Raw genomic sequence first — 15,027 nt, 5'->3', positions numbered from 1 at the left:
CATAAACCTTGGGGGCTGGGGAGATGGCTCAGAGGTTTGGAGCACTTGTTGCTCTTGCAGAGGACCTGGGTTCAGTTTCCAGCACCCACAGGGTGGCTCACAACAATCTGTAACTCCAATTCCAGGGATCTGATGCCCTCTTCGGGCCTTCATGGGCACCAAGTACACACACACACACACACACACACACATACATAAAATAAAATAATCAATCTAAAGAATATCTTTAAAAATAATTTATTTACATGTGCATTTAATAAGCAACTGATTAAGTCGATAAAGACCATGGCAAAGGCTTCCAGCTCTCATCACACTCTCTACTCCAAGAAGTCAAAGTTAACATGGGCTAATGGCAAAGTGTCTCCACCTTCCTAATCTATAGCAGCATTTGTTCTTCATGGCTAGCACATGTCTTTTAAAACATAGGATGAAGTCGGGAGGTGGTGGCCCACGCCTTTAATCCTAGCACTCAGGAGGTAGAGACAGGTGAATCTCTGTGAGATCCAGGCCAGCCTGGTCTACAGAGTGAGTTCCAGGACAGGCTCCAAAGCTCCACAGAGAAACCCTGTCTCGAAAAGCCAAAAGAATAATAATAATAGGATGAAAATCACATGACTTAAAGGATATAGAGAAAGAAAACAGTGTGCAGTAAGGTCATTCAGAAAATGACTCTGCAGTGGAAGAATGTGTGACTTAAAAGTCGATACAGCGTCCTTTCCGTTCCCAGTCTCCATATCGTGTAGGCTCCGGGCCCCGGGGTCCGCCTTTTTCTTTGGTAACTGGATTAACATCACCTGGGAACTCTAAGGAAGACAGGAGATGTGTTAGAGGCAGTCAGCAGAGACGGAAGGCCAGGGCTGCACAGCTGGAGGAGAGTGCTGGTTTATCATACAGCCCGTCAATGAAGCCACTGAACATGTGGGTCTTCCCTCCCACTCCCAGACATGAGATATGCTTTTATCACAACCAATCAGCTTTACCACTGGCACTAATGGCTTCCAATTCTTGGAGTGCTTTCAAGTCTAGAAACTACTAGAAAGTAGTTTCATAAGTGGTGCTGAACCCAGCAGAAGGGAAGGAGTGAGAACAGTGCAGCTTCACTGACCTTGGAAGGATTAGAAACAAGTTCAGTGTCTCCATACACACACACACACACACACACACACACACACACACACACACACACACACACATACACACTCGGGTGTGTGTGTGTGTATGTGTGGGGGTCTCTGTCTTACTTGCCTCTTAAAGCGTTGACCTGAACAAGGTAATGTATGTAAAGGGTCTAGCCCAGTGACAGGTATGCACAGGTGCTGACTGATTTTACTTGTGAGCACTATTGCTCCTTGACATACATAGGCTGTGGCTTCAGCAGGGGGGTTTACGAGCATAAGTGATGTCATCGGTCTTAACACCGTGTGTTCACTGGCTGGGAATACAGCTCAGAAATAGAATGCTTGTTTAGCATGAGTGAAGTTCAGTCTCCAGGAACAAACGCATGCACACATGCACGTGTGCACACCTGTACACACACACACACACACACACACACACACACACACACACACACACACTTTCCTGATAGGAATCCTCACGGTGAGTCAAGTCAAATTGTGAAGATTTTTATTTTTTTATTTTTTTATTTTTTTTTGGTTTTTCCAGACAGGGTTTCTCTGTGTAGTTTTGGAGCCTATCCTGGCACTCGCTCTGGAGACCAGGTTGGCCTCGAACTCATAGAGATCCGCCTGCCTCTGTGTCCCGAGTGCTGGGATTAAAGGCATGCGCCACCAACGCCCGGCTAAATTGTAAGGATTTTAACTTTTAATTATCAGTCAGTTTGGTTGCTTACTGTTTGATGTTGCTTACTGTTTGGTGTCGCAAATGTTGCCCAAGTTGGTGTTAAATGCTGAGGGTTAACCAATCCCTCTGTTATAACCTGATACTGGATTTTCAATTCTCAGCACTGTATACACATCCACTCACTCAGTCCACGTGCTTTCCATGTAAATCGGGAAACAGTGCTGCCCCATGTTTCAGGTGAGAAAAGGTGTTCAGTGTCACATGGCTCGTGAACAGTGAGATGGAGCCTGAATTGAAACTCACAGGTTGCACTGCTTTGTGTATAGAAAGAACAGATGAGGAACCAGCTGTTAGGAAGAACCTACAATCTTGAATGGTGTATATTTGGAAAACTAAAAGATCATTGCCCCAAATTATGCAGCCCCTCTGCAGACTAACCAAAGAAGATACAGAACTTCACCTTGAAACTTTCCAAATATTTCTTCAAGCTTTATTTTTGCTGCACTGTGCCTAACTCTTGCCATCATTCTGTTTTCTGGGGAACTTTTGTGACAGCCCCCTGAAAACCTGTAATGGAAGCTCTTCTTTGAACCCCCAATCCCACCCCCACCCCAATTCCTGGACTCTCTGGCTCTCTGGGTGTGATAGTTACCTGGGAATGCTCATACAAAATACTTTGTGTGTGTGTGTGTGTGTGTGTGTGTGTGTGTGTGTGTTTGTGTGTGTGTGTGGCTTATACAATAAAACTCTCAATGGGGATTGGGTTGGAGTGAGGGCCCTCTGTTCCTGAATATGGACTGTCCCTTCTTTCTGAATTGTCACATGGAAAAAAGGGAGACAGTGAGGTTTCCAGTGTCTCTCCTATAAGGAGAGACAATCCTCATTCATATGTTCTAAACCTAATTATCTCCAAATACGCTCACATTTGGGGTCAGGGCTTTAATAGTATGAGGAAAAAAAAAAAAGAATATGCTGAGATGCTGAGCTAGTTTTAGTGGTTTGCTTGTAGTCCCAGCTATTTAAGAAATGAATGCAAGGGAAATTTTTGAGCCCACTAGTTCCAGGTTAGTCTAGAACATGAGACCCTTAACACACACACACACACACACACACACACACACACACACACACACACACACACACACACGAGTGGACAAACACATTGAGATGCCCCTTCTCATTGCTGACCACCAAACTTTAATAGACTTAACTGAATCCCACACTATTCCCCTGCCCAATGCTTTCCTCTAGCTGGTAGTAACTCATAGACTTTTCTGTTTTGATCTGTAAGATGAACATGAGATTATAATGTCATCTCTCCCCCCTCATCCTCACACACTGAGGCCAGGGAGGTCCCTAAACCTCTTTATAAGGAGGCTTATCTCACTTGTACTCCCCCTGGACTTCCTTACCCCCTGAATGTTTCTCTTCTAATCTCACTCTTGAGCTCTTTCCTCTTTGACCACACCTCCTGTCTTCCCTTCTCCCCTGTTTGCGTTGGCTTAACTTTTGTGTTTGTTATACTCAGAAGTTTCTTGATTCTTCATCCTTCTATCACCACCTGCCTTATATCTCAGCGGCTCACTCTTAGCACTACAGTCATTTGCTGTGCCATCCGTGTTCTGCCTCTTACATCTCCAGCCGCATGTGCACAGAGGCTACAGCATCTTTCTAAAACAGATCTCTTCCACAGTAGCCTGAGTGAAGGATGCCAGCCACTCAAGACTATGTAGTCTCTCATTTATACAAAATCCTATAAAAAGCTAAACTACAGGGATTGAGAATGGATCGATAGTTGTGGGAAGAGGTGGGGATAGAGCTGATTAAAAATAAGCAAAAGGGGGCTGGAGAGATGGCTCAGAGGTTAAGAGCACTGCTTGTTCTTCCAAAGGTCTTGAGTTCAATTCCCAGCAACCACATGGTGGCTTACAACTATCTGTAATGAGATCTGGTGTCCTCCTCTGGCCTGCAGGCAACATGCAGGCAGAACACATAATAAATTAAATAAATGTTAAAAACAAAACAAAACAAAACAAAAGATAACTCTGTAGGGAATAAGAAAACTTACACTTAATGTTGTTTACATGACTGCAAACATTTGTGAAAACTCACAGAACTGATATTTAAATCACACTTTAAAAGAGCTGTCTAGACAATCTCCAGCCAAATATATTTTTTAAAAATTTAGCCATATGTGGCTTTAATTCAAACACTTGGGAGGCAGAGTAGGAGGATCTCTGTGAATTGGAGGCCAGCCTGGTCTACATAGGGAATTTCAGACCAGCTATCTAGGGCTTCATAGTGAGATCCCATCTCAAAACCAAAACCAAACCAAACAAAAACCAAACCAAGACAAACAAACACTCACCTGAAACATCTTTATTTATTTACTTTCTGAGATAGGACCTCATGTAGCCCAGGCTGCCTGCTTCCAACTTCCGAACCTCCTTCCATCTCACTAGAGCTGGAAATATAGCCATGCACCACCATGTCAGATTTATGGTCTTAGAATGAGGCCAAGGCTCCACTCCTGTTAAGCCAGCACTCCTCTTTTGAGCTACCCAGTTCCCTCACTAACCACTCCCAGATTTAAAATTTGTTTAAATTACATCAATAGCTTCTATACATATGCATATGTGTGCTGTGTTTTGTGTGTTCGCTATGATGTGAGGGTTGAGGTCAGAGGACAGTATTTAGGAACCAGCTCTCTCCTCCTACTGGGACTGAACTCAAGCTGTGGGGCTCGGCATAAGTATCTTTATCTGCTGAGCTATCTTGCTGGCCCTTATGCTCAGATTTGACATGAAACAGCCTGACATTCTATTAATCTACCATTTATACTTTATGTTGAGACCAAAGAGGCCACTTAACTGTGCCATGTTCTGTAATCTCTTCTTGTATGGCCATACCTTTCTCTCTCTCTTTTTATTTTTATTTTTTTATCATTTTTTAAATTTGAATTAGAAACAAGATTGAATTATATGACAATCCCAGCTCCCTTCTCCCTCCCTTCCTCCCCTTACCCCCCCCCAACTAAAACATCTTTCTCTCTCTTAAACATCTCCCTAGCACATCTACTTATCATGGTTTTACGTTTCCTTTAACTTTCATTTGTCCCACCTTCTTCTGGTCATTCTAGTCTGTCATGCTAATTTCCATCAGATATGTATAGATAGCTATGTGTTTCATCTTCCATTTGCCCTGTCTGTCTGTCTGTCTGTCTGTCTGTCTGTCTGTCTGTCTGTATCTATCTATCTATCTATCTATCTATCTATCTATCTATCTATCTATCTATCTATGTATCGACAGAGTCTGGTAACGTATCTTATGCTGACCTAGCAATCACTATCTTACTGCGGCAGCCTCCTGGGTGCTTGCTTCCATGTGTAAGCCATTATGCCTGGCCCTTTTATCATCTTAGCAGTGAAATGTATGCATTGCAAAAGGATAGCCTAAAGTTTTTTCTTGGAATGAAACACGACAGGAAACCAAGACTCGAAGGAAACAAGCTAGATACAGCTTGCTTTGGGGCTTTACTGGGAGGGCATGGGGGGGGGTTGCTGAATTTGAGACAAGTTAAGAAGGGAGAACCAAAGGGACTTGGTTTATAATTGGCTACAGGAAACAGTGAGGCATGACTGAAGGGTTAACCAGGATGTCAGGCATGTGTGACTTGGTGGATGGAATCTACTGGAGAGCAGAATGAAAAGCAGGATGTGGGGACAGGCTGGCAGAGGAAGGGATGTGAGGGGAGACTATGGGGACAGAGCAAGTTTAGCTTAAGAAAGAACAAGTTTAATATGTCTGAAATACGCACAGATGTTCAGGAGGTAAGACAGGACAACTGAGAACCATAAATGAGACATTTAAAGTCACCCGAGGAAGATATGGGATCTTCGGAGGCATGTAAGGGTGTGGACAGAAGCCTCACAAAACCCACATGTGTTGGGTTGAGACAAAGGAGTCTGAAAACAACACGGGAAGAAATGGCAGAAACAATGGATGAGAAGACGAAGAAAGCAAAACAGAAGCTGAGCTGGAAACTTCCAGAAGCAGTAGTTAACACTGCCCGAGGCTGTTGACTGTTCAGGTAAGGTTGAAAGGTGTCTCCTGGCACCGGGTGTTTGGCATTTTCTAAGGAATGGTGGCTTTAATGTAGCCACAAGACATTAAAAACTAAAGATGTGTATGTACTGATAACGCACTGTACGGGCAGTGCTATTATCTGACCTCTATCTAACTGGTGAGATTTGGAAGCCATGCGGAAGCCCAGATGCCAGCACTTCAGTCTCTAGAATTGCAAGACAAAATGAACCTCTTTCCTGCTTCTGATGTGCCCATATTCCTCATGGGATAGTCAATCTCAACTGTCAACTGGACAAGATGGAAAGTGACCCAGGAGACATCTCTGGGTGTTTCTATGAGAGAGCTTCCAGAGAGACAGAGAGATGCACCCTGAATGTCCACCCCACTCCATGCCTGGATCCTGGAAGCCTGAGAGCAAGCTGAGCACCAGCATCTGCCTCTCTGCTTCCTGACAATAGACACAAAGTGACTGTCATCTCACGCTCCTGTCACCATGCCTTCCTGTCATGATTGGCCGCACACTCTCTTACACCGTGAGCCAAAACAAACCCTGCCCTTCGTTAGCTGCTATTGTCAAGGATTTTGTCACTGCAATAAGAAAAAGTAACCAATACATCCCTTTCCCATCCTCCTATTGGTAATCCCAATAAATTCACTGACTCACCAATTGGACAGAATCATCCCTTTGGCCTACTAATGTCCTATCTGGGAATGAATTCATTTTTTAAAGGTCTCCCCATGAAAAGTCACCAAATACAATCAAATAAGAACAGGGACCAAGCCAAGGCTTGGAGATCCAGAATTTAGTTCCTAGCATCAATGCAGGTGACTCACATCCAATGGTTCTGTCAGCATGCACAAACCCACACTCAAAGACACACACACACAAACCCACACTCAAAGACACACACACACACACACACACACACACACACAGAGTCATAAAATTAAAAATAAGAAAAACAATGATAGGGCTGGAGAGATGGCTCAGAGGTTAACAGCGCCGACTGTTCTTCCAGAGGTCCTGAGTTCAATTCCCAGCAACCACATGGTGGCTCACAACCATCCATTATGAGAGCTGGTGCCCTCTACTGATGTGCAGATATACATGGAAGCAGAATGTTGTATTCATAACAAATAAAATCTTAAAAAAAATAAGAAAAACAACGATAAACTATGTTTAGTCTATTACCACCTTAAAGAAAGAAGTATTGGCTCAGGACCCCCCAAGACCAAGTTCTAGGTACAAAGGAGACTTACTTGCCCCAGAGGGACAGAGGGCAAGGATAAGGGATGAAGACAGGAAATAGACAAAGAAGGGGAAGGGAAAGGGAACCAAGGAAAGCAGGCAAGGGTATCTGTCCTGGAGGACAAAGCAAAGGACTACCTCTGCAGAGAGAGGAGATAGACATGGCAAACAGGGAAATGGCAGTTTATAAAGGCACAAGGGAAACTCTGTGTTAGAATGAGGTAAACATTTTAACTGGACATATTAATTAGGTGAGCCAAAAGGGGCTTTTGACTGCTGGACTTCAACACTTTGATAGCTGGACCTTGGTTGCCCATCTCAGGAGGAAGTAGCCAAATAAGGGAACAGACCTTGGTAGCTAGCTTTAGGAATATAACTGTTTTTAGCAAGCCAGAGGAAATGGGGGAGAAGGACAAGACCTGTTAGAGCCACATGCTCGAGTGGGCTAGTGTCCCTTCAGATGCCACTTTCTGTCCAGTGGACAGATGACAGGGAACTCTGAAGGAAGGTTATTAAAGAGAATGAGAGATGTCTTCCCTTCAGTACGCAGCCCCGTTCTGTCATTTAATAAGGCCCAGCATCTTCATGCCTCGGCTTTACCTGTACATTAATGATTATCTACTGCAGCTGGCTTTTTTTCCAGCAGAAAGTCTTATCAACAATGCAGGTTTGTTATTGGGTCACAGAAGACACCAACTTTTATGTTTCAATTTTTGAATAATGAAAGTGTAGTTAAAAACAAACAAATTAAACTAAACAAACAAAATCCCCAAATAACTAAATAAGGACTAGAATTTAGAAACCCTTTCTTTGAGACAGTCTATGTTGCTCAGGCTGGCCTCACATTCTTGACGTTCTGGCATCAGTTTCCAGATATGTGCCACCATTTCCAGATTTAGAAACATCTTTATGGTGGGGGTCATATGTGTATGTCTATATGCCTATGTGTATGCACGTGTGACGTTTTTATGTGTGCTCTTGTGTGTGTGTGCATCCATATACTTTGTGTGTGTGCATCCATGCACGTGTGTGTGTGTGTGTGTGTGTGTGTGTGTGTGTGTGTGTGTGTGTGTGTGTATGCAGAGGCCAGAAATTGCCTTCAGGTGTTTCCCTTGCTTGCTCTCCACCTTATATAGTGAAGCAAGGTCTCTCCCATGAGCCCAGAGACTATCAATTCAAATAGTCTAGGCAGCCGACTTGCCCATGGGATCCCCTGTGTCTGCTGAATAATGGAAATACAGTGAGTTGCCATGGCTGTCAGCACAAAAGTGCTGCAATCTAAACTCTGGTTGGCCCACATACATGCCCTGCAAGTACTTTATGCACTGAGGCATCTCACAACCCAAAACCCCTTTAAAGAAGTAACAACCATGCCTACAGATGGTCCATATGTTGTTTTGACTCATTGAAATATCCTTTATAACTGTTAGTAACAATTCAGAGCACATTTCACTTCTTGCATTCATTTTCTAGTATGGAACATTTTCTTTGCTACATTAAACACTGAGAGTGTGTAACTCTACTCACTCTTCAGTGGCTCCCTCTCCATGTGCAAATCCTCCGGAGCATCAAAACGACCAACAGGCAACTTTGACTTCTTAAGAGGTTGCTTCACGGGTTCAGATTTTCCTTCTTGGTAACTCACTTTCCTCAAAGAATTTTTCAGAAGGGAAGATCCTAATGCAGAAAAAATGGACTGATTTTGCCTACTTGTGTTTTGACCATTTATCAAAGTTCAAGAAGGACAAATGACATACAGTGAAAATTGTTTCCCGAACACCTACATTCTACACAGCTATTTCCCATCCTTAGAGGTACCCAGTGTTACAAGTTAGCAAAGACCTATAAAGTAAGGAGGTGGACAAGTACTCGGAACAGCTTATTAACCTAGGACTGCATCTGGTTTGGAATATGCACATGATCCTCTTCTAATAATGTAATTGGCAGCCTAACTTCCCTACCTACTATGCACACACACTTCTCTCCAAGAGATTCACAAAGTTTCCCTGCTACTTTGCAATCCGTGGGCTTTCAATTCAGTTCCTTGGATAAGGAAACAGTTGGCTTGCCCCAACTCTAACAGCAGAATCAATATAACAGCATCCTTTAGAAACGTATATTTTGTCCTGGGGCATGGGAAACACACCAGAAGTTGTAGCACCCTATGTTCTAGTATTGCCCAAGTGTCCATAAGGGGAATGGAAAATGTATCAAACAAAAGTAAAAGATACCACCTAACATTTCTGTATGGAGTGATCTTCAAAAAAAGTAGTTGAAACAAAGCAATGAATGAAAACTGCACCAAACCATTTCCATGGGAAAATGGGTTCATTAATGTTCCTTTTGCTTTATACTTTATATATGTGGTGTGTGTGTGTGTGTGTGTTGTGTGTAATTTCTGCTATCAAATACTACATAATTGCTTAAAAACAGCAAATGCTGGATAAATACTAAAGTATTAAAGTTATCACCTAAGGGTTTGGAGCCTTTCATTTTGCATAATACTCATTGTATAGATCATTTAAGATTTTAACAACCTATAGTTATCAAGTATTTGAAAGGAAAAACTAAACTAAAACTGAAATTAAACTAGTTTAATTAAAAATCGGACCACTTGTTAAGAAAGCAGTAATTCTGTCTTCAGTTTTAGGGATGTCATCAAATTTAACATCCTGCATCCTCTTTGGGACGCTAACTTAGGAATATAATGAGACATAATGCAACTGTTTTGAAAACGTTGGTCTCTATAGAAAGCACGCAGGCATCTCTTCTAACAGTTCTCGGCTTCGTGTACTTTTCGTTATGTGCACTCATCTGACTTTGGCTTAGGGAACATTCCGACCAGACTGACCTTGAACTCGAGATCCTCCTGCCTCTGCATGCCTAGTGCTGGACTAACGGCATGCACCCCCTGCCTGGTACAAACTATTCTTGATGTAAGCAAACAAGTAAATTAATGACACTCATCCCCGAAGTCTCCTCCTTTTCCACATGTCCCCAGCGGCACCTGAGTGCCAGGCGCTCCTAGTCGCAAACCACCGAAGGTCCGCTCCCCTCCGCCAAGCACACCCGAAAGGCTCGGAACCCTGCCGTCACAGTACTCGGCGGCCGGGCCTCAGCCCCTGCGCCTTCTCATATCCGAAATCGGCCTCCCCCGCGGGTCCCCGAGTCTCGCGACCCTGGGCGGACCGCCTTACTTGTCGCTCTCCAGACGGAGGCCACCAGAGACCCCGCAAAGATCGTAGAGACCATACTGCCGTCTCCTGCAGCGTCTACGCACGCGCAAACAGTGGGCGGGGCCACCTCCGACCTGGACCGGAAACCCGCGCGGTCTGCGCAGGCGTCAGAGAAAGCACAATTGGGCGGGGCTTCGCAGTGTCCGCCAGACTGACCCGGCCAGTTTTCAGGCCACCCTAAACTGCCTCCTGTAATTCTGTATGGCTACACCCCCAGCCACTATCCGACGCAGTCCCCGGCGATCGCTCATAGCCATTCCGATGAACTCAAAGGCAAAACCAAAGTCTGCACGGAGGTAACAAGTTCTAAAGTTCACACCACCCTAGTGTGTAGTGTCCTTAGATAGCTAGAGGAGGGAAGTTCAAAGTCCAACAAGGAGATGTAAACATGAATCACCCTAATCTGAGATCATTACGTTTTTAGACACGTAGTAATAACCTATATAATAACTAGATACTAGTGATTTTTAAAAGTTTCGTCTTCACATGCTACATAGAAGTATTGCTCCATAAATCTGAAGTTAAAATACCATTTAATTACATTGAACGTTCCCACATTTTGAAAATAAATTTGTTTATTTATTTATTTATTTAAAGACAGGGTTTCTCTTTATTGCTTTGAAACCTGTTCTGGAACTCGCTCTGTAGACCAGGCTGGCCTCGAACTCACAGAGATCCTCCTGCCTCTGCCTCCCGAGTGCTGGGATTAAAGGCATGCGCCACCACTGCCGGGCTTGAAAATAAAATTTTAATAAGTAAAGAATATCCAGTCATGTGAATTGATTGATGGTTGGAACTGTTCCATGTCAGGGATCTTTTTAAAAATATTTAAAAATACTGAGGGGCTGCAGAGATGGATTCTCTTTCAGTGGACCTGGGTTCTACTCCCAGCACCAGAATGGCAACTCACATGTTTGTAACTCCAAAGTGTCTGACACCTTCTTCTGGACTTGATTAGCAGTAGGCATGCATATGGCATACATACGTACATGCCAGCAAAACACTTATTAAAATTGAGGTAAAAACCTTTATAACCCCCCCACCCCCATTATTAGAAAGCAAGACAAATCCATAGCTGGATGGATGAGTTACTGCATTAAATCCCTGCTGTGGAGTCATAGTGTTGACCACCAAGAGCCACTGCAGCAACTTTCTCTTAGCACAGCTGTGTTTGCTCTGTGGATCCACCAGTACAGTAGCCATGGTGATAAGAACAAAGACACACGTGTACATTTTTAACTGCCTTTCCCCTCCCAGGACTGATTGGCGAGTACCATTACTAGTGGTAATTAGTAATTCTAATGACTGACCTGACCTGTGCTGTAGTATTAGGCAGTCCCAAAGACAGGTCTGATTACAAGGGAATCAATCCAACCAACCATCATGAAGAAGGTAGCAATCTACTCTTAAGTAATTATTGTGTTTAGACTGCTTTCCTTGAATTATCGTTCCTTTCATACACTTTATCTGTGGCCTTACTGGGAACTTTGTATATATACTACTTTAAACAAAAATGCTTATCAAAACTTTTCCCCTGTGAATGTAAATCTGATGTCTGGAGGATCCACCAATCCTATCAAGTATTCCATCTTCCAGAATTTGGCCTTGTAGGATGATGGACAGTTCTACATGTTTGGTTTTGGAGCCAGTATCATTCTGTCTCTTCTTAGAGATGAGGTTTAAATGACTGTTTTAAATCAAATAATTTGTCCAAGGTCCTCCAACTACAGAGATGTCAGTTTATGCCAGGGCTGAGGACCAATTTCTGTTTCGAAAGCATAAAACACCTTTACTGGGCCACACTGCTCATGCAGTCCCTATAGGTCTTCACAGAGCTAACAAGTGACACTTTGCAGGAAAAGCAGCAGTCTTTTTAGAATTGCCCATTTCCTACTATGGAAACTCAGAGGTTTAGGTATATTTGCTGTTCTTCATGACCCTAGCATTGGCACAAAACATAACCCTGGTCAGCTGGGCACTCCCACCAGACTTTGAATCTGGAGGGAGTATTTGGAAGACAGTCTTCACAGGCGTCTGGCAGCAAGTATACACATCTTCCGTCACTCTTCTCAAGGACAGAGCTCATGTGGGAATTTGGACCACACTTTCCTTTGGCTGACCTGACCTGTGCTGTAGTATTAGGCAGTCCCAAAGACAGGTCTGATTACAAGGGAATCAATCCAACCAACCATCATGAAGAAGGTAGCAAGAATCCTTTGGATTCTTCCAATCCTGTTCTCTAGTCTTTTCATCAAGTCTCTAAGGGACCTGCTACAGTGATAAGATTCACTCCAAGAGCCATTTGTATCATATCAGATAATCATGTCCCTTCTCTTTCAGAATGTCACCCTATGGAGGTAAATGATACACGATCATTTTCCTGATAAATCAGAAATTAAACATTAGATTTTAAGTCAATCACCAAAACACTTAAGCTAGTATTGAAATGACCAAAACCCAGTGAATTATGCTCCTGAGAGCAATTTTCCTTTAAATATAATTTATATGATTATGAATGAGGTTAGGTTGGGAGGTATTTAAACTTAGAAGATCCATATTTCAAACTGAGAACCAACCAATACAAACATGAAAATTATGTAGCAAAAATATGTGGTTGATAATAGATATATTTTCCAACTATAACACCTTTGGTATATTTATTGCTTAGTAATAAAAAATTATCAAAAACATCAATGAAATCCTTTTCAGTACTTGATATATATGAAAGATTAGTATATCTACTTATGGATGAAAGCATAGGCAGCCATTTATCACTTAATGGTGGGAACACATTCTAAGAAGAGATCTAGGTGCTGCGTAACATTAGGGCATGCTTATATAAATGGAGATGGTATTAGCCTGTGGCACACTGAGGCTGAACAGATATGCCACTGTGTAACTCATCCACTGCTGACAGAGTATTACACAGGCCACTACTACATCTCCAAGCATTCTAAGAATAAGCAAAGCATTACAAATATTACTATTCCTCCAGAAAGGCATTTGCTCATTTATTAACATCAGAGGCAATTAACATACTAAAAATAAACATGCACCAATTGTACATAATACAGACGCAACAAAACCCTTTGTCCACTACAACTGGTGAATGTAAACAGCCCTCCCAACCACCCACAGCACATTACTATCCTCACAAGTAAAACAGGAAGGGAAAATATGAACTGAATGCTCTTCAGCACCTTTTGTAACGTCAAAGACTCAACATCTCCATATATCAAAAACATCTGCATCAGTATCACCAAACATGTAAAGTTATCATCTCTCAATTTTAAGTCTATTTACATGACTCTTTAGCTCCATAAATTTTAATAGTATTTAAAAATTATTTAAATTCATAAAAGTATTTCATAAATTTCAACATTTAATTATTACGTACAAGGAACTCTATGAAAAGGGTTAAAGAACTGCTGTGAGAAAATTCAAGCAACATTACTAAATTTAACAAAATTCCAACCAAATCAAGGCAGAGGGCATTCAAAATCTTTATAAGCTCCTAATGAACAAGAAAAGTTCCAGTAATAAAAGTCAATATGAGAAATAATGTTGAAATTACCAGTAAAAATATATATTTAATAAGCATGACATATGTTTAATAGCAACAATAATGATTTTATAGAAAAACCTTTAAAACATTGGCATGTATGAACCACCTGTTTGAGCAAATGTAAAGTTAGTATTTTAGGATTAAAGAGATTTTTCAAAAATACATTTTAGCAGCCATTTTTTACTTCCAGTTAAAACAGAATAAAGTGTTAAAAGTAAAATTTTGTGTCCACTGAAAGCCCCAAATTAGAAAATTTAAAATACTATGCTATTCTAGCAATAACAGCCTTTAATGTGATGTAGTCTGAATAAGGATTGTGGAAGCCAATAAGAAATGATCAGACATACATATGGGATCAAGGTTTCACTGAAATACTTAGGTAGCAAAATATATGAAAAATAGAAAAGTAAAAAGATAAAATTAAAAAAATATTGCACAGCCACATTACCTAGAAAGTAAAGTTGATGTTTAAAAGGCTCTACACATGGATGATATAAATTATCTTCCATATAAAAAGGTATAAATATGTCTTAGAACTTAACATCTACACACTATAATACATTATTTAAACCACTGCTGAATGAGGTAATTAGTAAGTCTTTAATGATGCTTCTGTTCTACTGAAAATATTTGAGGGCAGCAACCAGAAAAAACTTCTCTAAAAATATTTCTGAATCAAGAACAGCTATGTGTGCAGCTCTCCCGATGAGCGAATCAGCCGTGTTGGGCAATGCATTAATGACATTGTATCTGACCAAATTACAGCCTTTGCTCTGCAGCACTGGGCGAAGCAAGTTGTGGATCATTTCTGAATAGATTTGTCCTGTAAAGCAGACAAAAAGGAAAATTATTTGCACAACTGAAAGTCTGTCAAGTTTTCTCTTTAATTTATAAAATTTATATTATTTCCACATAAGCAGAAAAGTATCATTAGATTCCCTTTACTTCAGCTATTATTTTGAGATTGTCTTATAGGAAATATTGGTAGTTATAACGTCTTACCTAGTCAGTTCAAATTTATTATGCAAGATTTTTGTCAATTTGTAGCTCAGAACAATGTATATAAAGCAGTTCTCTTTAAATTTAGT

At 41.6% G+C, this 15,027-nt stretch overlaps 2 protein-coding genes across 8 annotated transcripts in view; both read right to left on the bottom strand.

Annotated features, from left to right (window-relative positions):
• Positions 1–221: 221 nt before the first annotated feature.
• On the bottom strand, positions 222–10,468 carry Sdhaf4 (succinate dehydrogenase complex assembly factor 4). The gene is made up of 3 exons (XM_027392810.2): positions 10,336–10,468; positions 8,666–8,815; positions 222–803 (listed from the first exon to the last, which is right to left on the bottom strand). The coding sequence occupies exons 1-3, from the start codon at positions 10,388–10,390 to the stop codon at positions 694–696; spliced, it is 315 nt and encodes a 104-aa protein (XP_027248611.1). The 5' UTR covers positions 10,391–10,468; the 3' UTR covers positions 222–693.
• Positions 10,469–13,354: 2,886 nt separating this feature from the next.
• Fam135a (family with sequence similarity 135 member A) overlaps positions 13,355–15,027 on the bottom strand; it is a 69,547-nt gene continuing 67,874 nt past the window's right edge. For all 7 annotated transcript variants that reach the window (XM_027392814.2, XM_027392812.2, XM_027392817.2 and 4 more), the window contains one exon: positions 13,355–14,762. In XM_027392814.2, coding sequence (XP_027248615.1) covers positions 14,557–14,762 — 206 coding nt within the window. In that variant the 3' untranslated portion in view covers positions 13,355–14,556. The remainder of the gene's footprint in view (positions 14,763–15,027) is intronic.

This window comes from Cricetulus griseus, assembly GCF_003668045.3.
Source record: "Cricetulus griseus strain 17A/GY chromosome 1 unlocalized genomic scaffold, alternate assembly CriGri-PICRH-1.0 chr1_1, whole genome shotgun sequence".
In the NCBI taxonomy this organism is placed as follows: Eukaryota; Metazoa; Chordata; class Mammalia; order Rodentia; family Cricetidae; genus Cricetulus; species Cricetulus griseus.
This window is presented reverse-complemented; position numbering and strand designations above follow the sequence as displayed.